The 22,772-nt window shown below is 55.7% G+C and overlaps 1 protein-coding gene across 5 annotated transcripts in view; it reads right to left on the reverse strand.

The window, feature by feature from the left end:
• The window catches only part of SHROOM2 (shroom family member 2), a 138,968-nt gene extending 125,181 nt beyond the window's left edge, over positions 1-13,787 (reverse strand). For all 5 annotated transcript variants that reach the window (XM_061137016.1, XM_061137015.1, XM_061137017.1 and 2 more), the window contains exon 1: positions 13,623-13,787. In XM_061137016.1, the coding sequence (XP_060992999.1) occupies positions 13,623-13,787 (165 nt within the window). The remainder of the gene's footprint in view (positions 1-13,622) is intronic.
• Between the last annotated feature and the right edge of the window lie 8,985 nt (positions 13,788-22,772).

The following is a 22,772-nucleotide window of genomic DNA, read 5'->3' on the forward strand; positions in this document are numbered from 1 at the left end:
TCTCTGCTCTGACCCACCACCACCACCGTGAACAGCTCCCAAGGGACCGTGTGCAAGAAGGGGAAGGCAAAGCAACCTGGTGAAAATTAAATTACTGGTGGAGGGAAAAGCTAAGGTGGAAAGAAGCTGAATCTTTGAGCGTGCAGGTCTCATTTTTACATTCATAAATGTGCAGGGAATAAGGTACGTGCTAACTGGACACCCGCAGTGACCCCTGGGACAAGGTAAGTAGTCATTCCCTTTTACAAGGGTGTAAGTTAGGCATTTGGAGAAAGAAACAGCAACCCACTCCAGTATCCTTACCTGGAGAATCCCATGGACAGAGGAGTCTAGCAGGCTACAGTCCATAGGGTCGCAAGAGTGGGACATGACTTAGCGACTAAACCACCAATACCACCACCAAATTAGGCATTATTTATTCACTTTCTTAAGGCTAGGTGTATTTGTTAAAAAGAACACACCTAGGGACTTCCCTGATGGTCCACTGGTGAAGACTCTGAGCTCCCAATGGAGGGGACCCACGTTCCATCCCTGGTCAGGTAACTAGATTCCACACGTTACAACTAAGACCCAACTAACTAACTAACAGCCAAATAAAAAAAAAATTAAAATTAAAAACAAAAAAGGAAAACTTTTGGAAACAAACCAGGAGGTAACTTGGGGGGGGGGGGGCAGGATAAATTAGGAGATTGGGATTCACACACACACACTTATTAATACATATAAAACAGATAACTAATAAGGACCTCCTATATAGCACACGTAACTCTATTCAATGCTTTGTGATGGTCTATTTGGAAACGAATCTCAAAAAGAATGGATATATGTATACGCATAACTGATTCAAGCCAACACAATATCGTAAACCAACTGCACACCAGTATAAAGTTAAAACAAAAGGAAAACTTCTCATTTCTTCCCATATTTCCTTTGTTGGAACGGTCTAACTCTTAACAGCAAGTAACTGAAGAAACATGCAACGGTCCAAACACAACAGAGGCTTATTTCTCACTCACATCCTAGTACTACTGGGAGGGCAAGGGGTGCTGTGGACAGCCAGCTTCCTTCCCAGGCATTCAGGGACCTGTGTGCATGAGGCTCTGCTCCAGAATCACGGGCATCCCAGACAACCAGGAGAGGGGAAAACAGTATAGGTTGCAAACAGGCCCGCCTGCATCACTTATACTTGCATCTGATTAGGTAGAATTGTCACATGGCCTCTAAGCCCCCAAGGGATGCTGGGAAATGTAGTCCAGCAGTGCATCCAGAGGGAAGAGACTGTCTCCATTTCATAGCCCCGAGGGATGCTGGGAAGTGTAGTCCAATAGCCCCCAAGGGACGCTGGGAAGTGTAGTCCAGCAGTGCATCCAGAGGGAAGAGGAGACTGTCTCCAGTTCATAGCCCCAAGGGATGCTTGGAAGTGTAGTCCAATAGCCCCCAAGGGACGCTGGGAAGTGTAGTCCAGCAGTGCATCCACAAGGAAGAGGAGACTGTCCCCAATGAGCAGAGAGCATCTCTACCAAACCCGTGGGTCCAACTCCATGCCCTCAAAGATGATCTACTACCAGAAAGCCAAGCAAGTGAAGAAATGCAGTTTGTTGTCATGGGGACAGTTAACCTTCATCTTCCCCACTATTTTCACTTCCCAAACGACTTTTTAACAATTCCATTGTTGTGGGAGGGAGGTCCTGGATGGGGAACACATCTACACCCATGGCCAATTCATGTGAATGTATGGCAAAAACCACCACAATATTGTAAAGTAATCAGCCTACAATTAAAATAAATTTTAAAAAAATAAATAAAAATCCCATTGCTATTGAATATCACATTGGTCTGAAAGAGCTACCTTTCAAGAATATTATAGAAAGAAAAAAAATCTGTATTTTTCAGAACAAGTTTTGGTGGAGAAGAGGGAATAATCACTTTCAGCGAGCTGTAAATAGCACAACTAATGTACTGGTGCTGGGCATTAGATGAGTTTCTGAATTAAATGCTTTTCTACAAATCCAATACTAAATGGTCAAAATCAGTAACAAAATCTCTAGGAGACCTATTAAAATGCTGCCACACAAAATCCAGGCTAAAGTTTTTCTATGGTAAATTATCAGTTCAATACATTAACACTACTTTCATAACTTTCCAAATTGTTTTTTTTTTAATGTTTTATTTCGTATTGGAGTATAGCTAATTAACAAACACTGCTGTGATGGTTTCTGGTGAACACCAAAGGGATTCAGCCACACATACACAGGTATCCATTCTCCCCCAAATCCCCCTCCCATCCAGGCTTCCACATCATACTGAGCAGAGTTCCCTGTGCTGTCCAGCAGGTCCTTGCTGGTTCTCCATGTTAAATACAGCAGTGTGTCCATGTCCATCCCAGACTCCCTGACTCTCCCTTCCCCCAATCCTTCCCCCCTGGTAACCAGAAAGCTGTTAGAGTATTGAGCAGAGTTCTCTGTGCTGTCCAGCAGGTCCTTCTTGATTATTCATGTTAAATACAGCAGTGTGTCCATATCCGTCCCACAGTTTTCCAAATTCTTAATAAAGCAGTAAGAGGCTGAGAGAAGGGAAGAGGGAGGAGAGATGGAGTTTAAATCTACCACAACTAGCTTTCCTTTCGGCCTCATTTCATCCCCATGTTAATAATATACTTAAGTGGGAGTGATTCTAGTTTGATGGCCAGAACAACTAAGGATCAGCAAAGGGTCAGGATGGACAGTAAGATCTAGCTATGCCTGTGAGACGTTCCCTCCCAACTGGAACCACCGTGGCCAGGCCAGGCCAGCAATGACCACTCTGACCTCAGCAGGCAGGGCAGGGTTCCTCTAAACTGGCAAACCTCAGATCGACTTTCGAACCTGCCCTACACCAGAAAGCTGTTCTCACTGGAGGAAAACAGCATCTGACAGGGATGTGCCTGGCCCCAAAGAAACAATCAAAGCGGTGTCCTTAAAGGAGAGCTCCGGGAAGCAGCCTGGCTAGATCACTCACCCAGGCGGGTGACTCACCCTAAACCAGGTGGTCACCCGCTCTTACATGCTGGCAGACAGCAAGGTCCGTCCACTAGACATTCAGACTGAGCCTCCAACAGGGCAGACAGAAGCCACACACACACACACACAGCAGCAGCAGCAGAGCTCAGAAATGGAATCTACACAAAAGACATTTTTTAAAACCAGCTGAATATACTCACAGATGTGAAAGAAGAACCATGAAACATGATCAGCATGGTATCCAAAAGGAACATTCAAGAGCAATAACACAGGGCTTCCCCTGGCGGCTCAGTGGTAAAGACTCCGCCTGCCAATGCAGGAGACACGGCTCAATCCCTGGGCCGGTCAGAACCCACAGGCTGCGGAGCAACTAAGCCCAAGCACCACAAGTACTGAGCAGGTGCTCTCGAGCCTGGGGGCTGTAACGACTAAGCCCACACATCCAGAGCCCTGTGCTCCTCAAGAGAAACCACCACAGTGCAAAGCCCATGCACCGTGACTAGGGAGTGACCCCTGCTCGGCACAGCTGAAGAAAAGCCTGCAGAGCAATGAAGACTGGAAGAACCAAAAATAAATCGTTTTTTTAGTCGCTTAGTTGTGTCTGACTCTTTGTAACTCCACAGACTGTAGCCCACCAGGCTCCTCTGTCCATGGGATTCTCCAGGCAAGAACACTGGAGTGGGTTGCCATTTCCTTCTCCAGGGGATCTTCCTGACCCAGGGACCGAACCAGGGTCTCCTGCATTGCAGGCAGATTCTTTACCATCTGAGAGCTACAGGGAAGTCCCTTAAAAAGAACAGTGTGGGGGCGGGGGGGGGGGAACACTTTGGAACTTGGGGGAAAAAAACTGAAAACACACATTTAAAATATAATCGAGGGGCTTCCCTGGTGGCTCAGTGGTAAAGAATCTGCCTTGCGATGCAGGAGTCATGAGTTCAACCCCTAATCTGGGAAGATGCCACACACGGCTGAGCAACAAAGCCCATGAGCCAGAACTACTGAGCCTGTGCTCAGCAACAAGAGAAACCACTGCAATGAGAAGTCCATGCATCACAACTAGAGATAAGCCTGCGCTGCACCAAAGACCCTGCACAGCCAAAAATAAATTTTTTTTAAAAAAGGAAAAATGTACACTAAAAAAACTCAATGGTTTGGAAGACCGCGTTGCATGCCATCTCCCCAGACGAAGCAAAGTCCAGAGAAGAGAAAAATAAGACCAAAAAAATCAGAGCCAGCCCAAAGGATGAAGAGACAGAAAGGCTTGCTGTCTTCCCAACAATACTGCACATCAGCAGAGATGAGAACACCAGCTGCAAAGAAAGTGCAGAGGAAAAACCGTCTCCAACTCAGGCCTCTGCATCCAGTAATCCAGTTACTGTCACGGGACGTTAACGACATTTTCAAACAATGAAGGTCGATAAAGACGCTCCCCCACCCCTGTGTGTCTGAATATAGAAAACGATTTTTCACAACTCAGGAAGATGCGGAGAATAAATTAATGATAAAGCGCACAGGAAATTAGGCAAAGAAACAAAGCCTATCATTAACCTCGGTGATAATGAAAACTTTCTGCGGGGCAAAAAAAAAATTGAAACCACCAGGTTCAGCCGCATTGGCATGGATATTCAAAAAACCATACCCACTGAAAACTGCTAACCCAGTGGTTCTCAAACTGGGAGATTTTTGTCCCCCCAGCAGGGAACACCTGGTAAGGTTTTTTTTGATCATCTTGACTACAGGAGATGGAGACGTCTGTGCAGGCATCTCGCGGGTGATGTCGGAGGTGCTGTTCACTGGCCCACACTGCACAGGGCCGTGCCCATCACAAAGAGATATCTGGCCCCAAAGATCAACAGCGCTAAGGCTGAAAAAAATCCCTCTTCTGACCAAAATTATGATAGTAGTTACACTGGAAAGTCAGGGGCCCCAAGATATGTGTCTGGGTAGTTGGTGGGAAGGAGGTGCGTGGAAAAGAGACCACATCGCAAGTGGGAAGTCGACAGTCACCCAGAAACGGAACAAACAGAAGCAGCAGCCGAGATAGAATGTAAGCAAATGCCCAAAGAAATCAGCTGAAAAGTTTCAACAGCTTTTCTAAGGGGAGAGGAAACGGCAGTGGGGAGCTGCTGGGTTTAATAACAAGCCCCGAAGAACTATTTGATTATTTAAACTGTGCAAGAGCCACTTTGATAAAAAATAAAAACAAAACTGAAAAAGATACACTAACAACTGCCTCCCTTTCTTCCCTTGAAGAAGTAAAAATGTTGCCTTTACAGCCCTCACTGTAATCTACTCTGCCTGGCTTCTCCCTGACCTTCACAGTTCGCCTTTGATCTGAAAGTCTTGGTCACCTTAGAAGCTACCCCAACTCTTTCCAATTCATCCAACCAAGGCAGTAGATACTGCCTCCAACTTTACAGCCAGATTAAAAAAAAAAAAAGAAAAAAAAAAGCCCAGATTTTTTTAAAAAATGTGACTGCGCAATTCAGAACATCCTGGCTTTTCAGAACAGTCTGATTTGTTCAAACCTGAAATAAAGTTGTGTTCAGTAAGTCATGTCCAACTCTTTGTGACCCCTTGGACTGCAGCACGTCAAGCTTCCTTGTCCTTCACCAGTCTCAGAGCTTGCTCAAACTCATGTCCATTGTGTCGATGATGTTATCTAACTATCTCATCCTGTGTTGCCCCCTTCTCCTCCTGCCTTCAACCTTTCCCAGCATCAGGGTCTTCTCCAATGAGTCAGCTCTTCACATCAGGTGGCCAAAGGATTGGAGCTTCAGCTTCAACATCAGTCCTTCCAATGAATATTCAGGGTTGATTTTCTTTAGGATGGACTGGTTGGACTGGTTGGATCTCCATGCTGTCCTAGGGACTCTCAAGAGTCTTCTCCAACACCACAGTTCAAAAGCATCAATTCTTTAGCGATCAAGCCTTCCTTATGGTCCAACTTTTATATCCATACATGACTACTGGAAAAACCATAGCTTTGACTATATGGACCTTTGTTGGCAAAGTGACATGTCTGCTTTTTTTTTTTTTTAAATGAGATTTATTTATTTGGCAGTGCCAGGTCTTAGTCATGGCATGTAGGACCCAGTTCCCTGACCAGAGATCAAACCCAGGCCCCCTGAAATGGGAGTCTTAGCCACTGGACCACCCTTCTGCTTTTTAATACACTGTCTAGGTTTGTCATAGCTTTCCTTCCAAGGAGTAAGCCTCTTTTAACTTCATGGCTGCAGTCACTGCCCACAGTCATTTGGGAGCCCAAGAAAATAAAATCTGCCACTGTTTCCACTTTTTCCCCCATCTATTTGCCATGAACTGATGGAACCGGATGCCCTGATCTTAGTTTTTTTGACTGTTGAGTGTTAAGCTAGCTTTCTCCCTCTCCTCTTTCACCCTCATCAAGTGAGTCCAATTATTTTTTCAATGATAACCTACTGTGCTTGTACTTAGACAAGTTCCCCCAAAGAGGGGCCTTAACATCCCTACTGGTCAACGCAAGAGACGCCATGTATCCCAGAGCCATGCAGATATCCGATCCAGCCAGGTAACAGGAAAACAATTGTTCCACAAGTTACACCCTCCCTCTCTGGGACACTGGCAAGTTTTTTGTTTTTTTTTTTAAAAGACCAAAAAAGAACCATGCAACCCTGAGCGCTTTCAAAGTCCATGTGGGTGGAAGGTTCAGCCTGGGAGAGCTCGGCTTGCAGAAATTTCTCCTCAAAGGATGGCCTCATTGCGGTGTGTGAAAAGTAAAAGAGGTAATGAGACTGAATAAAAAGTCTGTTCAGCCTTTAAATCCTGAAATAATCTCGTTGGCTGTTTACACTGCACCCAGTGTACAAGGAGCAAAGGCTCCCCAGGGCCCCAAAGAAATCCACAGACCGGCGTTTATTTGCTGACACAAAACAACTTTGGCAAGAGGACCGCTCCAAAACGCTTTCACCAAATAGAAAAACCAGCCGTCTCCAAGATGGAAGTCTGGTTTCTTCCGCCACGAAATAGAAAGGTGAGTGCAGAAATCCCAGCTCGTTAGGACAAGGTGAAAACCACTAACTTTTTTTATGAGTCTTTCACTCTTTTTCTCTTTTCTACATTTAGCTCTCTGGCAAAGTCGTTTTCTTTTTTCAAAAGATGAACGTTAGGACATGTTCCAAACTACTCGTAACTGGACCAGGAAGGGCAAAAATCCTTCCTGGTGGGGAAGTGTGATGCAAACCTCAAGTTTACAGCTTTTCACGCTTAGAAGCCTCTGGGTTTATGGGTGAGTCATGATGAGTTGGGAATTCCAAGGTGGCACTAGTGTGTTAAAGGACCCAACCACCAATGCAGGAGACTTAAGAGATGCAGGTTCAATCCTTGGCTTAGGAAGATCCCCTGGCAATGCAAATGAGCAACCCACCCCAGTATTCTTGCCTGGAGAATCCCACGAACAGAGGAGCCTGGCGGGCTACACTCCATGGGGCCGTAAAGAGTTGGACTGACTAACTCGTAACAAGCTGAGCTAATTTCTAGGAAAGGAAGAACACCCCCCACCATCCACCTCCACCTTCTGCACGTCAAAGCTCCAGCACCAGAGCTGGGGATGGGACTGGAGGTTTTTTGCCCAACTTCCCATCCCCGCATGGAAAACACGTCCCGAGGACCAGAGGTGAGAACTCGCAGGACCCAGGGAGGCAGAGGACGGCACAGGGGCAGAAAGATACACCTGAAGGCCAGTTGTCAGGCAGGTCTACCAACTGCAAAGCTATTTCAGCACGGGGGGAAGAAAAACTCACCCCCCCCCCCTTTTTTTAAACCGCACTGTGAATTTTTAAATGCCAGCGTGTCTTTGGAACTCTACTCTTCCCTCGAACAAACTGCAAACTGCAGCTGGCCTCAAAGTGGCCAGGACTTCACCGCGGCCAGGAGTTGCCTTGGCCACCACAGTAGCCAAGTTAGCTAAGGCAGGGGCGTCCAACCCTCATCCACCCACCTTTTCTGTCTATGGACCCGGGGGAAAGCGGCTGTGGGATTCTGCTTCAACACAGACATCAAGCAAAACGCAGAGAGGCTGAGATAAATCAGCTCCCAATCCATAGCTCGGGGCTTCCCAGGTGGGCTCAGCGGTAAAGAATTTCTCCCCTGCCAATGCAGAAGCTGCACGTTCGATCCCCAGGCTTGGGAAGATCCCCTGGAGGAGGAAATGGAAACGCATTCCAGGATTCTTGCCCGAAGAATCCCACAGACAAAGGAGCCTGGCAGGCTACAGTATGTGGGGTCGCAAACAGACAGGACTTGTGACTAAACAAAAATTCACAGCCCAATGACATGAATGAATCAGCCACGGGTGTACACGTGTCCCCCATCCCGAACCCCCCCTTCCGCCTCCCTCCCCATCCCATCCCTCTGGGTTGTCGCAGAGCACTGGCTTTGCATGCCTTATTTCACGCATCAAACTGGGACTGGTCATCTATTTCACATATGCTAATATACATGTTTCAAAAAACACCACAATATGGTAATTAGCCTCCAATTAAAGTAAATTAATTTTTTAAAGTGAAAAAAAAAATTCATAGCTCACGTCTACAGATTCCGTTTTCAAAACCTCTAATGGTCATTGACAAAGAGCTTGGCTCTTGGGGGGGCAAATATAGGGACATCAGTGACAACAGCTTGTCCTGATCAGGGGTTACCGGGTCACCGATCAGCATGACTCAGCACAACCCATAAAAAAAGCAGCCCCTTTCAGACCACAAGGCGCCCCGCCAACGGCTCTGAACCTACACTATCAGGAGGAGCTCTGAACTGGGACATCACTCACCTGGGTGTGTGGGCCAATCGCACCCACCCTGCACCCCCAGTGTGTGTCCCGACTGCCCCCCCACCCTACCCAGCCTACCTTCGCCATGCAAACTGGGAAGGACATTTACAGACAGTAGCCTTAAGGGGTTTAAGGGCCTGGAGACCCAGGAGAGGGGTCGCACTGGCCAGCTCCCTGCCCCCGCACATACCCAGGAGGTCCTGGTTCCCAAGAGGCAACCTGAAACTCATCAAGGTCCCAAAGGAGCCGCCCCTGGGACCGGGGAAAGCCCGGGTGACTGTCTTTCTTCTGGGGGGCGCTCACAGAAAGGCTCCAGCATTCTCGGTTGGAGGGGAAAGGGGAAGGAGGGGAATCTAAGACGTGATGAAAAGGAGAAGCAAGGCTTCATTCCTTCCCGGGGTTAACAAACATTCCTGAGGCCGCAGGGGGCCCGCTGACACCCAGCTGGCGCGCTTCAGGCTTTCCAGTGAATCCCCCCAGGTGGCCCTTCTGGAATCAGAGGCCCTCCGCTGACATTTCAGAAGTCAGGCCCTCCGAAACCTGCGCACCATCCCCCCCACAATCCCACCCAAGTCTTCCACTTGCTAAGCTGATGGAGACGAACTCCCACCAACTGCCGCGCTCAACCTACTGACAACGCTCCTGAGAGGGCCCTCATCAAAGCAGAGCCTCGGAGACGCGGACACGTCAAGGTCTCTGGAGTTCCTTAGGGCACAGATATTATTTCTGCTGCACGGGGGAGAAAAAAACACCAAAAACGGCCTTTTGTGTTTTTTATCCGGCCCTGGTAAACCTCAAGCTTACAAGTCAGTGTCAAGGCGCTGAACAGTTACAAATCTTGCTGGCCGCCTTTCTGGGGGACTGACTCCATGTGGCTCAGCTGGCGAAGAATCGCCTGCAATGTGGGAGACCTGGGTTTGATCCCTGGGTTGGCAAGATTCCCCTGGAGAAGGGAACGGCTAACCCACCCTAGTATTCTGTCCTGGAGAATTCCATGGACTGTTTAGTCCAGGGGGGTCACAAAGAGTCAGACATGACCGAGCTACTTGCACTTCACTCACCATGCGCGCACTTGAGATTCCAACCATGCCACTCCAGGGGAGTCAGGGTCCCTTTAACATCGACTCCGACCCAGAGAAAAGGCAGTTCCTCGGCCAGCAGCCCCCGCCGAGCGCCCATAAAACCCAGCTCTCGGGAGTTCCTGCTCCCATTTCCTTTTTTCCAGCTACAAAAAATGCAGATGAAGCAAGTATTTGTTTGAGTTTTACTATGTAAATAAAGCCTATTATCAGGGCCAGCCCTGAGGAAGAAAACAGCCTTCCCCACCCAGGTTGGCCAGGCCAGGGGCCTCCCGAGCACCTTCCAAAAGAAGAATCAAGCACAGCTTTCCAAGCTAAAATCCTTTCAAAGCAAAAGTGGCGTACAGTTCATCGAGCGAGGGTGATTTTGTGCCAGGGCCACGTGGCAATACAAGACACTTCCAGTTGTCACACGTGTGAGAGGGGGTTACACTGACAGTGGGTACAGGTCAGAGTTGCTGCTAGACACCCTACAATACACAGGAAAGGAACCCCCCACCCCACTCAGCAAAAAAAGGACCCAGCCCAGAACATCAGAAGTGCCAAGGCTGAAAAGCCCTCGTGGCGGTGGTGGTGTTAATCTCATCTCTCATTCGTGTCCGACTCTTGCGACCCTGTGGACTCCTCTGTCTGTGGAACTCTCCAGGCAAGAATCCTGGAGTGGGCTGCCATGTCCTTCTCCAGGGAGATCTTCCCCACCCAGGGATCGAGCCCACGGTCTCCTCCAACCGGAGAAGCAGCAGAGATACGCAAGGTCAAGATCCGACCCTCAGGGCCCTTCTTGAGAGGTGACCTCAGGGCTCACCTTTTAACCTCCTAGGACTTAGCTGTTCCATCTATAAAATGGGCTAATAAAACTCCATCAGGAAATCAGGGACTGAGCTGGCCTTGTTCTTGGTATCACCTCCAGCTTGAAGCTGTACATTCCCAGGAGGCTTTCAACCAAGACACTCTTCATTATCCAAAGAGTGCACCCTCTTACACGGGATGAGGCTTCTTCCAAGTCAGATTCTGTTAGAAATGAGCTGTAAAATAACCCAGCGCTCTAATATGTAATGTAATTTCAGTGTTTCTTAAATGCAAAAAAAAAAAAAAAACTATTCGAAGATTCATTATTTAATGAGCCCTAGAGATGTTTCAGTAGCTACTGGGAAAGAAAAGATTCAAAGCTTGGATTAATCCAAATTCTGGTGGTTGAACATGTTTCCCCAGTCTCCATCACAACAATCTACTTTCATTTTTTAAGAGATTATAATGGGCACACTTTTCTCCATCCTTTCTTAATAAAGTGACAGTTAATTACTTTAGTTGTTAACAACCAGCTGTTGGATCATAAGCAAGCATCACAGATGATTTAATCCAGGAAAAAAAACGCAAGCGGGTGAAACACCTCCAATGCCACGCAATACAACATGTGGTTAAGAAATACACATGCGCGTGTGGCAGCATGCACGTGTTCATGGGTATACACAAATGTGCGTGGAGATTTAGCACGGGCATCCCAAACTGTCCAGAATCCTCTCCATCCGAAGCAAAGAAACCACGTTATCTCCAGTCACAGTAGAACGCCTAGGAAACCCAAGCAGCAGTTTAAGGGAGGACACGGGAGCATCTCAGATTACAATCACAAGCAGCTTTATTTCTGCAAAACCCCGAGGCAAATCTGGGAAGGCAGAGCATGTACACTGCCGCCAGTCTAGCCACACACACAGACACACACACAGACACACACAGACTGTGTACAATGCTACCAGTCTAGCCACACACACACAGCCCCAAGACACACCCCCCCCCCAAGACACACACACACAAACCCACACACAAACCATAGCAACCACCCGGAGAGCCCACTGGAGCTAAATCAAGAGTCAACAGCCCCCTGCGGTCTGCACAGGCCCTGGTGTGTGTCCACAGACTCTACCGCCCAGCTCCTTCGGTTTGTAGAAGGGGGGCCCTCTTGCACAGGAAGATGAAATACCACTAATAACTAGGGGGAGGAGGTGGGGGGTTACGACTCGGGGTACAGAGAAAGGAGGAGGTACTCTGAAGTCCTTTTCCCCAGCTTCTGGTAAAACAAATGAATTTTTAGGCCTCTTTTCCTCTGGTAAAACAACTGAATTTTTAGGCCTCTTTTCCTACCCAGTGGAAGCCCCCAAAGCAAGACGTTACCTTAAACAATGTTGTACCACTTACTCCATCTGCTGTAAGGACAGGTCCGAGGAAGACAGCTTGAATTGGATCTGCGTGTGTTCTTTTTTAAAAGAAACACCTGAAGTTCTAAAGGTTTGGGGGATTCACCTGGTAACTTTTTAACCTTTACCATCCAAAACGCCTGGTAAAACCCATTATTTAAAAGGCTCAAGCTACAATGCTATAAGGCATATGCAGGGAGCACCAGACCTGCACAAGGTCTGCCCACTAGGCTGCCTCCCACTTTTCAAAGAATTCAATGCATTAATAGGTTGCACCTGGGTGAAATTTACAACAAAGACAGCCTCATCCCCAGTTCAACATAAATTCAGTGCACCCTTTTCCCTCAGAGTCTCTAGTTTATAACCAGAAAAAAAGAGAGAAAAGATTAGTTCGCTCTCTCATTTGTTATCTAGGTAACAAAACCACACCACCTCCTAAATTCAATCCGGTGGGGCAGGTTAGAAGTCACTTCAGTGCTTCCAGCCGCAGTGAAGCAGGAAAGCAGAGAAAAAAAAAAAAAACAAAAACAGTAAGTCACCTTCAAAGCCTTCTGGAAGCCAAGAATTTTTTTGCATTTTAAAGAGAACTTTGTCCCCAGGAATGTCAAGGCCCAGACCTTCCAAAAGAAACTGACCAACAGACAGTTTTAACCAGTGGAAAACAAAACGACTGGTTTGTGTGTGTTTCTACAGGTTTATACAAGCTCAGCTGCTAAGTCTCAAGATGGGTTTTCTATTTCAAGGCAAGAAAATTCAAAGTTCTAAAGTAAATCTACACACACACACACACACACACACACACACACACACACACTCAGTTCAGTCGCTCAGTCGTGTCCGACTCTTTGCGACCCCATGGACACACACAGTAGCAACTTATTATGGTAGTTCAAATCCCACTTTTATAAAGGACTCTGAAAACTTCCAAGGTTTTTTTTTTTTTTTTAAGTATCCAGGGCGCCGCGGATCTATGGCTGGAAGCCAAACGTCAGTAAATATTGATGGGCTTTTGGGAATGGAGAAGCTGGCCTGCCGGCAGCTGCTCACCCACACGTCCTAGAGATAAGGGGTGCGGGTCCAAGGCGGGGTGCAGAAACAAGCATCCTGACAGGTTAACACAGGAGGGGCCGGCTCTGTCCACCCGGCGCACGTGGGAACGTTCCCCTCCCGACCTCTGGGCTGGCCCACAGGTGCAGCCCGGCACTAGCGAGGCCGGGAGTGACAGGGGACCCGGCTGGGCCCCTTCCAAGAGGGGGAGGGGAGAGATCCGAAACGGGAGCCATTGAAAGTCTCGGAGGCGCCGGGAGCCGAAAAGGGCTGGGAAACAAGGAACGGAGGCCCAGGTGGCGCCCGGACCACACACCTGAGGCGGGTCCCAGCGCCCCACGTTCTCGCAGGAGACCCAGGTAAACGAGCGTCCCGGGCCCGGGGCGCCACCCGGAACCGACACCCCCCCCCCCCCGCAGCGCTCCTGACCTCGACGAGTCTCCCGGCCCCCGAGGCCACCTCCCGGCTGTCACCGTGCAAGTCCCGCGCCCCCCCTCACCTTGGTGATGATCAGCGGCTCGCCGTGCTCGCGGCCGCCCTTCAGGGTGAAGCCCCAAGGGGCGCCGCCGCTCAGCTGCACCTCCACCAGGCGCCCGCCATCGGCCGCCCGAGCCTCGGCCTCCGCCAGGCGCTCCGGCCGCGCGCGGGGCTCGGCGCCCTCCATGGCGCAGGGCGCAGAAGCGGCGCGGCCGCTCAGGCCCCCGGGCCCGCCTGACCCGCGCCCATACGCTCCGGAGAAGCCCAGCCGGCCGAGGGCGAGGGAGAGTCTCGGCGCCCCCGTTGCCGGCCGCGGGCAAACTTGCGCTGCAACTTACAAGGAAAGTGCCGGCCCGGGGCGGGAGGGAGCCCGGAGGACGCGCTGCGCTGCGCACGGGGGAAGGCGGGCCCCGGAGGGGGCGGGGAGCCGCGGGGAGGGGGCGGGCCGGCAGGGAGGGGACGGAGCCGCGGGGAGAGGCGTGGAGGGGCGGAGCCGCAGGGAGGGGGCAGGGACACTCGGGGAAGGGGCGGAGCCGCGGGGAGCAGGAGGGGAAACGCGGGGAGGGGCCGGGGAAGGGGCCGGGAGCCGCGCTGACGGGTCGGGGAGCAGCGCGGCGGAGGCGGGGAGCCGCGCCGAGAGGGGCAGACCGGCGGGGAGGGGACGGGGAGCCGAGGGGAGGGGGAGGGGGAGCCGCGCGGAGGGGGCTGTACCGGCGGGGAGTGGCGGGGGCCCCGCGGTGAGGGGGCGGGGAGCCGAGGGGAGGGGCCCGGGAGCCGCGCCGAAGGGGGCGGACCGGCGGGGAGTGGCGGGGGCCCGCGGGGAGGGGGCGGGGAGTCGAGGGGAGGGGGCGGGGAGTCGAGGGGAGGGGGCGGGGAGTCGAGGGGAGGGGGCGGGGAGTCGAGGGGAGCCGCGGGGAGCGGGCGGGGAGCCGCGGGGTAGGGGGCGGGGCGCGTGAGATGGGGTTTGGCTCGCGCAGCGCGCGAAAGAACGGGGGTCTCGCGCCGCGTGCGCAAAAAGTGGCAGCGTCTGGCTGCGCGCGCCGGGGGAAGAGCTAGCTCCGGGGGCGTAGGAACCGGGGTCTCGCGCCGCGCGTGACGGGGGGAGAGCTGGCCCCGCGGGCGCAGGAACTGGGGTCTCGCGCCACGCGCGCAGGAAAGTGGGAGGGGCACGCGCCCCGGGGGTAGGGGGCTGACCCGGCGCGCTCAGAAACGGGGGGCGGGAAACTCATGCCGCGGCGCGCGCAGAGACAGTGAGGGCTCGCGCCGCGCCGCGCGCGCAGGAAAGTGCGGGTTGACTCGCGGCGCGCGCAGGAAGGGAGGGATTTTCGAGCCGTGCGCGCCGGGGGGAGGGCTGGCCCCGCGCGCTCAGGAATGGGGGGACTTGCGCCCCGTGTGACGGGAGGCTCCGCGCGCGCAAGAAGTGGGGGCTCGCGTCGCGCCGCGTGCGCAGGAAGGGGCGGGGCTAGCGCCGCGCGCGCCCGGGAGGGCTGAACCCGCCCGCGCAGGAACCCGGTGGCTTGGGGCGGGGGCTCCCACCGCGCGTGCCGGGCAAAGGACCGGCCCGCGAGCGCAAGAACCAGGGTGCTTGCGTGGCGCCGCGCACGCAGGAAAGGGGGATGCTCGCGCCGCGTGTGCAGCAAGGGGCCGGCCTCGCGCCGCGCGCGGACGGAGAAGGTCTGGCCCCACGCTCGCGCAGGAACCGGGGTCTCGCGCCGCGCCGCGCGCGCAGAAAAGGAGGGGCGCGCGCCCGGGCGAGGGCCGGCCCCGCGCGCGCAAGAACCGGGGCGCTCACGCTGCGCCGCGAGCTCAGGAACGGGGGGCTTGCGCCGCTCGTGACGGGAGGTTCCGCGCGCGCTAGAAGTGGGGGCTCGCGTCGCACCTGGTGCGCAGGGAGGGGCGGGGCTAGCGCGTTGCGCTCCCGGGGAAGGGCTGACCCCGAGTGCGCAGGAACCTTAGGGAAGGCGCCGCGCCGCACGCCCGGGAAGCGGGGGCTCTCGCCGCGGCGTGCCGGGGGTGGCTTCGCGCGCAATAAGGGGAACTAGCGCCGCCGGTGGCGGGGGGCCCCGCGCGCGGAAGGGGGGGTTCTTGCACCGCGCCGCGCGGGCAGGAACGGGGGGCTCGCACCGCGTGCACCGGGGTAAGGGCTGGCAGCGCGGGGAGGAACGAGAGTGCCCGCGCAGCGCGCGCATGAAAAGGGTGTGTGTGTGTGGGTGGGTGTGTGTGTGTCCACTCTGGCAAAGGTGTGTGTGTGTGTGTGTGTGTGTGTCCACTCTGGCAAAGGTGTGTGTGTGTGTGTGTGTGTGTGTGTGTGTGTGTGTCCACGTGTCCACTCTGGCAAAGTAGCACCGGGGTAAGGGCTGGCAGCGCGCGGAGGGATGAGAGTGCTCGCGCAGCGCGCATGAAAAGGGTGGGTGGGTAGGTGTGTCCACTCTGGCAAAGTAGTTTCCTCTTTTTTCAAAGATTTGTTGATTTCTCTGTCGGAGAGGGGCCGTAGAAAAGCGGGGTTTTAATGCTAATCACGGCACAGTCACTGTTTATGAACTGGCACCGGATTAAAATGAGGGATGTCAGAGACGCAGACTGGTCAGACCTGGCAAGAGCGCGTGCTTTCTAGGGCAGATGGGTTAAGATTAGACAACAGTGTTGGGGGCTCCGGGTTCTGGAGAATTAACCCCGTCCCCCCCACCCCGGGAAGGCCTGCTGACGAGCGAGAGAGCCTACTTCCCCGACCCTGAGCTCTCTCACTCCTCCTCCTCCTCGCTACGAAGCATCACTCTCGTGAGGCCTCGTGGCGTTCCGCGCTGGCCTCACCGAGCCTGGCGCCTTTGCTGCCAGCGAGGGGCGGGGATCGGGCGGGGTTCGCGGGGAGGCCCAGGGCACAGGACGCCCCCTCCCCGCGGCCCCCGCGCCCAGCACGTGACCCAGGCCGGCCGGCAGACCTTAGCCGCGTGCGTCCCCAGCACGACCCATGGCCTCCCCGCGCCTCGGCAGCTTCTGCTGCCCCACGCGGGACGCCGCCACGCAGCTCGCGCTGGGCTTCCAGCCGCGGGCCTTCCACGCGCTGTGTCTGGGCAGCGGCGCGCTCCTCCTGGCGCTCGACCTCCTGCAGCTGCGGCCCGGGCGCCGGCCCACGGGCCCCGGGGTCGCCTCGGTCTCCCCGCCGACCTCGGCCCGCGGCCCCGCCTCCGTGCGCATCGTGCGCGCCGCCACCGCTTGCGACCTGCTCGGCTGCCTGGGTGATCGCGCGACTCGCGCGGGGCGGGGGCAACCTTCGGTGTGCGAGTGAGGGCGCCCGGCCCGCGGGTGTGGACCCCCTTCTTGGGAAGTGAGGGCGCACGGCCGGGGACCCCTCCGTGCGTGGTTCAGGGCCCGCGAGTACTGCGCGGGTGGAGACCCCTCCGCGCGCAGTTGAGCGCGCGCGGCCCGCGAGTAGGGCTCCTTTTGTGGGTGAAGATGTTGGGCCCCCAAGTAGGGACGCGTCTGTGCGTTTTTTCAGGGCGCGCCTAGGTGCGTGGTTGAGAGCCCGCGGCCCGCCAGTGGGGATCCCTTCGTGGGAGTTGGGGGTGCCCGGCCCATCGTAGGTGGGGACCGCTCCGTGTGAGGGGCCCCCATACTTCGGTGGGGACCTTGCCGTGGGTGGTTGAGGGTGCCGGGCCCGCGGGTGGGGCTTCCTCCTTACGCGGTTGAGGTGGCGTGGCTCATGAGTAGGGACCCCCTTAGTGGGAGTTGAGGGCGCGCGGCCCACGTGTGGGGACACTTCCGTGTGCGGGTGAGGCCGCCCGGTCTGCGAGTAGGGACCTATCTGTGCATTTTCTCCGGCGTGCGGGCCACTCCATGCCCAGTTGAGGGCTCGCTGCCCGCGAATGGGGACCCATCTATGTGTTTTCAGGACGCGGGTACCGCCGTGGGGACCCCTCCTTGTGCGACCTGCGGGCCGGGACCCCTCTGTGCCCAGTTGAGGGCCCTCCGTACGTGTTTAAGGGTGCACGACCCGCTGGTACACACCCCTCAGTGCGCGGTGCGGACCACTGCGTGCGCAGTCGCGGACGCACGGCCCGTGGGTGGAGACCCCTCAGTGCACGGTTGAGGGTGCACGACCCACGGGTAGGGTGCCCTCCGTGTGTGGGTTAGGGTGTCAGACCCACCAGTAGGGACCCATCTGTGCATTTTTCAGGGTTCGGGTACCGCGGGTCGGGACCCCTTCGGTGCGCAGTTGACAGCCCGCTGCCCGCGAGTGCGGATCTCCTCCGTACGTGTTTAAGGGTGCACGACCCGCTGGTGCACACCCCTCAGCGCGCGGTGGGGACCACTGCGTGCGCAGTCGCGGACGCACGGCCCGTGGGTGGGGACCCCTCAGTGCACGGTTGAGGGTCCACGACCCACGGGTAGGGTGCCCTCCGTGTGTGGGTTAGGACGCCAGACCCACCAGTAGGGACCCATCCGTGCATTTTTTAGGGATCGGGTACCTCCGTGCCCAGTTGAGGGCGCGCTGCCCGCGAGTGGGGACCCCCTCCGTGCGCAGTTGAGGGCCCATGGCCGGCGAGTGGGGACGCCCTTCCTGGGCGTGGAGGGCGCACAACCTCGTGGTGAGGACAACTCCGTGCGCGGTTGAGGGCGCAGAGCCCACAGACGGGGCGTCCTTGGTGTGCAGTTGAGGAAGCGCGTACAGCCTTGAGGACCTATTCGTGCGCGGTTGATGGTGCGTGGCCCGGGAGTTGGGAGCCCTCTGTGTGTGCTCGAGGGCGCGCGGCCTGCTAGTGGGGACCACTGCGTGAGCGGTGGAAGGCCCACGGCGTGCGGGTGAGAAGCCCTTCCCGTGCTTAAGGGCGCGCTGCCCGAGCGTGGGGACGCCTCTGTGCGCGGCTAAGGGTGCTCGGCACGCAGGTGCAGACCCCTCAGTGTGCGGTTGAGGGCGCACAGCCCAGTAGTGGGGAACACTGCGTGCGCAGTAAAGGGCGCACGGCACGCGGGTGCGGACGCCTGTGTCTCCCGGTGAGGATGCCAGGCCCGCGAGTTGGGACCCGTCTCTCTTTTCCTGGGCGTGCGCACCACGGGTCGAGACCCCTGCATGCCCAGTTGAGGCCCGCGGCCGGCGAGTGGGGACCTCTCCTTACGCGGTTGAGGGCACACGGCCCGCGGGTGGGGACTTCTTTCTTGGGAGTTGAGGAAACACGGCCCTCAACTGGGGAATCCTTCCTGTGCAGGGAAGGACACCAGTCCCTGGGGGCCCCGCCCGCGCAAGAAGGGAGCGGCTCGCGCCACGCCCCCAGGAAGCGGTGTCTTGCGCTGCGCCTTGCGGGCAGGAAGTGGGGCTGGCGCCGCGTGTGCCGGGGGTATGGCTGGCCCGCGCGCCCAGGAAAGGGGGTGCTGGAGCCGCGCGCCCAGGAACCAGGGGGCTCGTGCAGCACCACGCGCGCAGGAAGTGAGAAGCTTGCGCGGCGCCGCGTGCGCAGGAGTCGGGGGGGTTGGTCTCGCGCCGCGCTCGCGGATGGGAGGGCTGGCCCGGCGCGCGCAGGAACGGTGTGGGGGGCCCGCGCCTCGAGCGCAGAAAGTGTGGGCTCACGCCGCGCGTGCCGGGAGTCCCCGCGCGCGCAGAAAGTGGGGCTCGTGCCCCAGGTGGCAGGGGACCCCAGCTCGCGCAAGAAGGGGGTGGCTCGCGCCGCACCGCGTGGGCAAGAAGGGGAGGGGGCTCGCGTCGCGCGTGCCGGGGGGAGGGCTGACCCCGCGCGCGCAGGAACTGGAGGGCTCGCGCCACAGTGCGCGGGCAGGAAGTGGAGCCTCGCGCCGCGCGTGCCGCGGATCCCCGCGCGCGCAAGAAGGGATGCGCTGGAGGGGTGTCTCGCGCCAAGCGCGGACGGGGGAGGGTTGACCCCGGGGTGCGCAGGAAGTGGGGGCTCGTTCCGCGAGTCCCAAGGGGTCCCGCGCACGCAAGAAGTGGGGGCTCTCTCCACGTACCCAGGAAGCAGGGGCTCACGCCACGCGTGCCAGGGGTCACCGCGTGCAAAGGAAGGGGGGCTCGCGCCGCGGGTGGCAGGAACCCGCGAGCTTTAGAAGGGGGAGCTCGCGCCGTGCCGGGTAAGGGATGACCTCGCGGGCGCAGGAACGGGGCGGAGGGTGGGGGGCTCGCGCCGCGCCGCGTGCGCCGGAAGTGGGGGTCTTCTGCGCACGCAGGAAGTGGGGCCTCCAGCGCATAGGAAGGGGAGCTCGCGTGGCGCTGCGTGCGCTGAGGGCGGGGTCTCCGCGCGCGCAAAATGTGGGGGCTCTTTCCACGTACCCAGGAAGCAGGGGCTCGCGCCACGCGTGCCAGGGGTCCCCGCGTGCGAAAGAAGGGAGGCTCCCGCCGCGGGTGGTGGGCACCCACATGCTTAAGAAGGGGGTGTTCTCCGTGCCGCGTGGGCAGAAAGGGGGGGGCTCGCGGCGCGCGTGCTGGGGGGAGGGCTGACCCCGTGCACTCAGGAACCGGGGGGCTCGCGCTGTGGCGCACGCACAGGAAGTGGGGGCTCGCGCGGCACATGCCAGGGGGCCCCACACGCGCAAGAAGGGTCGGCTCCCGCCACGCATCCAGGAAGGGGGGCTTGTGCCGCGGGTCGCAGGGTCCCCGAACGCGCAAGAAGGGAAGGCTCGCGCCGCGCCGCAGGCGGAGGAAGTGGGGGCTCACGGCGCGTGTGCCGGGAGTGCCGCGCGCGCACGCGCAAGAAGTGGGGGCTCACGTCACGTGCGTAGGAAAGATCTGCCTTGCGCCGGGGGAAGGACTGGCACCACGCGCGCAGGAAGTGAGAGCTCGTGCCAGGGGTGCCCCGCACGCGCTGGAAACGGGGAACTCGCGCTGCGCGCACAGAAAAGGAAGGGCGCGCCCTGCGCGCGATGGGGGAAGAGCTGATCCTGCACGTGGGGGGTTGGGGGCTCGCGCCTATCCCGGTCAAGGGACGGGAAGCAATCGGGCTACCGCGAGGTGCCCAGAGGGTGTGAGGGGCGGGTAGAGGTGGGCGCACTGGGGTGAGGGGGCCTGGGGTGGAAGTGCACTTGGGACTTCCCGCCGCCCGCGGGGAGTAGGGAGCTGCAGGCTACAACTGCAGCTCGGGGAGGGGGCGGGCTGCGGCTCGGGGCTCGCGGTGACCTGGGGGGTGCAGAGGTGACTGGCGCTCCCCGTGGGGCCAGAGTCCGGCTGGGGCGGCAGCTCGAGGCCCAGTCCTTACCTGCGCCCGGACAACAGGCAGGAGAGGCGGCGGACACTAGGTTTCATCCTTAGGTGGGGAAGATCCCCTGGAGGGAGGGCTTGGCAACCCGCTCCAGTATCCTTGCCTGGAGAATCCCTTGGACAGAGGATCCTGGTGGGCTACAGTCCATGGGGTCACAGAGAGTTGGACAAGACTGAGCACATGATCAACCAAAAGATGAAAGACCATATTAATGCACCTACAGTTTTTGGACGTGCCCTGTCTCAACACAGGGCCTCCCTTGTGGGTCAGCTGGTTAAGAATTGTGCAATGGGGGAGACCTGGGTTCGATCCCTGGGTTGGGAAGATGCCCTGAAGAAGGGAAAGGCTACCCACTACAGTATTCTGGCTTGGAGAATCCAGTGGATTCTATAGTCCATGGGATCACAAAGAGTCAGACACGACTGAGTGCCTTCCACTTCCACAACACAGTGCTGCTCCCCTCACCCTCCCACTGGTCAACCCCAGCCCGAAAGCTAGTGTTGACTAAAACATCTCAATTTAAACCTTAGACCTTACCTAAGGCTGAAATTCAGGCCACTCGGTCCACTAACGCATGAAATCCTTGTCTCCATAAATGACAGCAGCAGTCGTCTATCACATTTTCCGTTCACTGTGTAATCATTGTCTGATCACCCATCTGCCATTCAGAGGGGTTATACTGTCATTCCTTGAACTCAGGTGTAATTATACCTACATCCTCACTAAACATCATGCTGCTGAGCTTTTTTTTTTTTTTTTAATCTTCACATAAGGCATCCTTTCCAGCTTCAGTCAGTTCAGTTGTTTAGTCGTATCCAACTGTTTGCAACCCCGTGGGGACTGCAGCACACCAGGCCTCCCTGTCCAACACCAAGTCCTGGAGCTTGCTCAAACTCATGTCCATCGAGTCAGTGATGCCATCCAACCATCTCATCCTCTGTCATCCCCTTCTCCTGCCTTCAATCTTTCCCAGCATCAGGGTCTTTTCAAATGAGTAAGTTCTTTGCATCAGGTGGCCAAAGTATTGGAGCTTCAGCTTCAGCATCAATCCTTCCAGTAGACATTCGGAACTGATTTCCTTTAGGATGGACTGGTTTGATCTCCTTGCAATCCAAGGGACTCTCAAGAGTCTTCACCAACACCACAGTTCAAAAGCATCAATTGTTTGCACTCAACTTTCTTTCTTTCTTTCTTTCTTTTTTTTTTTTTTTTTGATCAACTTTCTTCGTGGTCCAGCTCTCACATCCATTCATGACTACTGGGAAAACCATAGCTTTGACTAGATAGACCTTTGTCTGCAAAGTGATCTCTCTGCTTTTTATTATGCTGTCTAGGTTGGTCATAGCTTTTCTTCCAAGGAGCTTTAATTTCATGGCTGCAGTCACCATCTGCAGTTATTCTGGAGCCCAAAAAGATAAAGTCTGTCACTGTTTCCATTGTTTCCCCATCTATTTGCCACGAAGTGATGGGACCGGTTGCCATGATCTTCATTTTTCATAGGTTCAGTTTTAAGTCAGCTTTTTCACTCTACTGTTTCACTTTTTCAAGAGGTTCTCTAGTTCCTCTTTGCTTTCTGCTTAGGATCAGTTCAATATTCATAACACCACGGTCTATACTGACATTAATAAACATGCTGCAAGAGACAGCACCAAGCCTGCTGTCAGATAGGTGCCCTTCTCTCAGCCCCTCATAAATCTTTCAACATTCCTGGGATTACACCGTTGAGCCCATCTGTCTGTGGTCCCATCCCACCGAGGCTTCTGTATCACGTTTCACATATCATGACAAGGCTGTCAACCATCCATGGTGTGACATTACCTCTGTCTTGTGAGTGAAAGGCATAGCCACAATGTATCAACCTTGCACCCCTTTGGGAAGCATTCAGTATGACATTGAGCCCATGTGGACTTCTGCTGGTGACCGCTTTCTTTTCTAATTACTAACAACTCAGGCAGAATTTCCCATGTTCCCAT

Source organism: Dama dama, chromosome X (assembly GCF_033118175.1).
Source record: "Dama dama isolate Ldn47 chromosome X, ASM3311817v1, whole genome shotgun sequence".
NCBI lineage: Eukaryota > Metazoa > Chordata > Mammalia > Artiodactyla > Cervidae > Dama > Dama dama.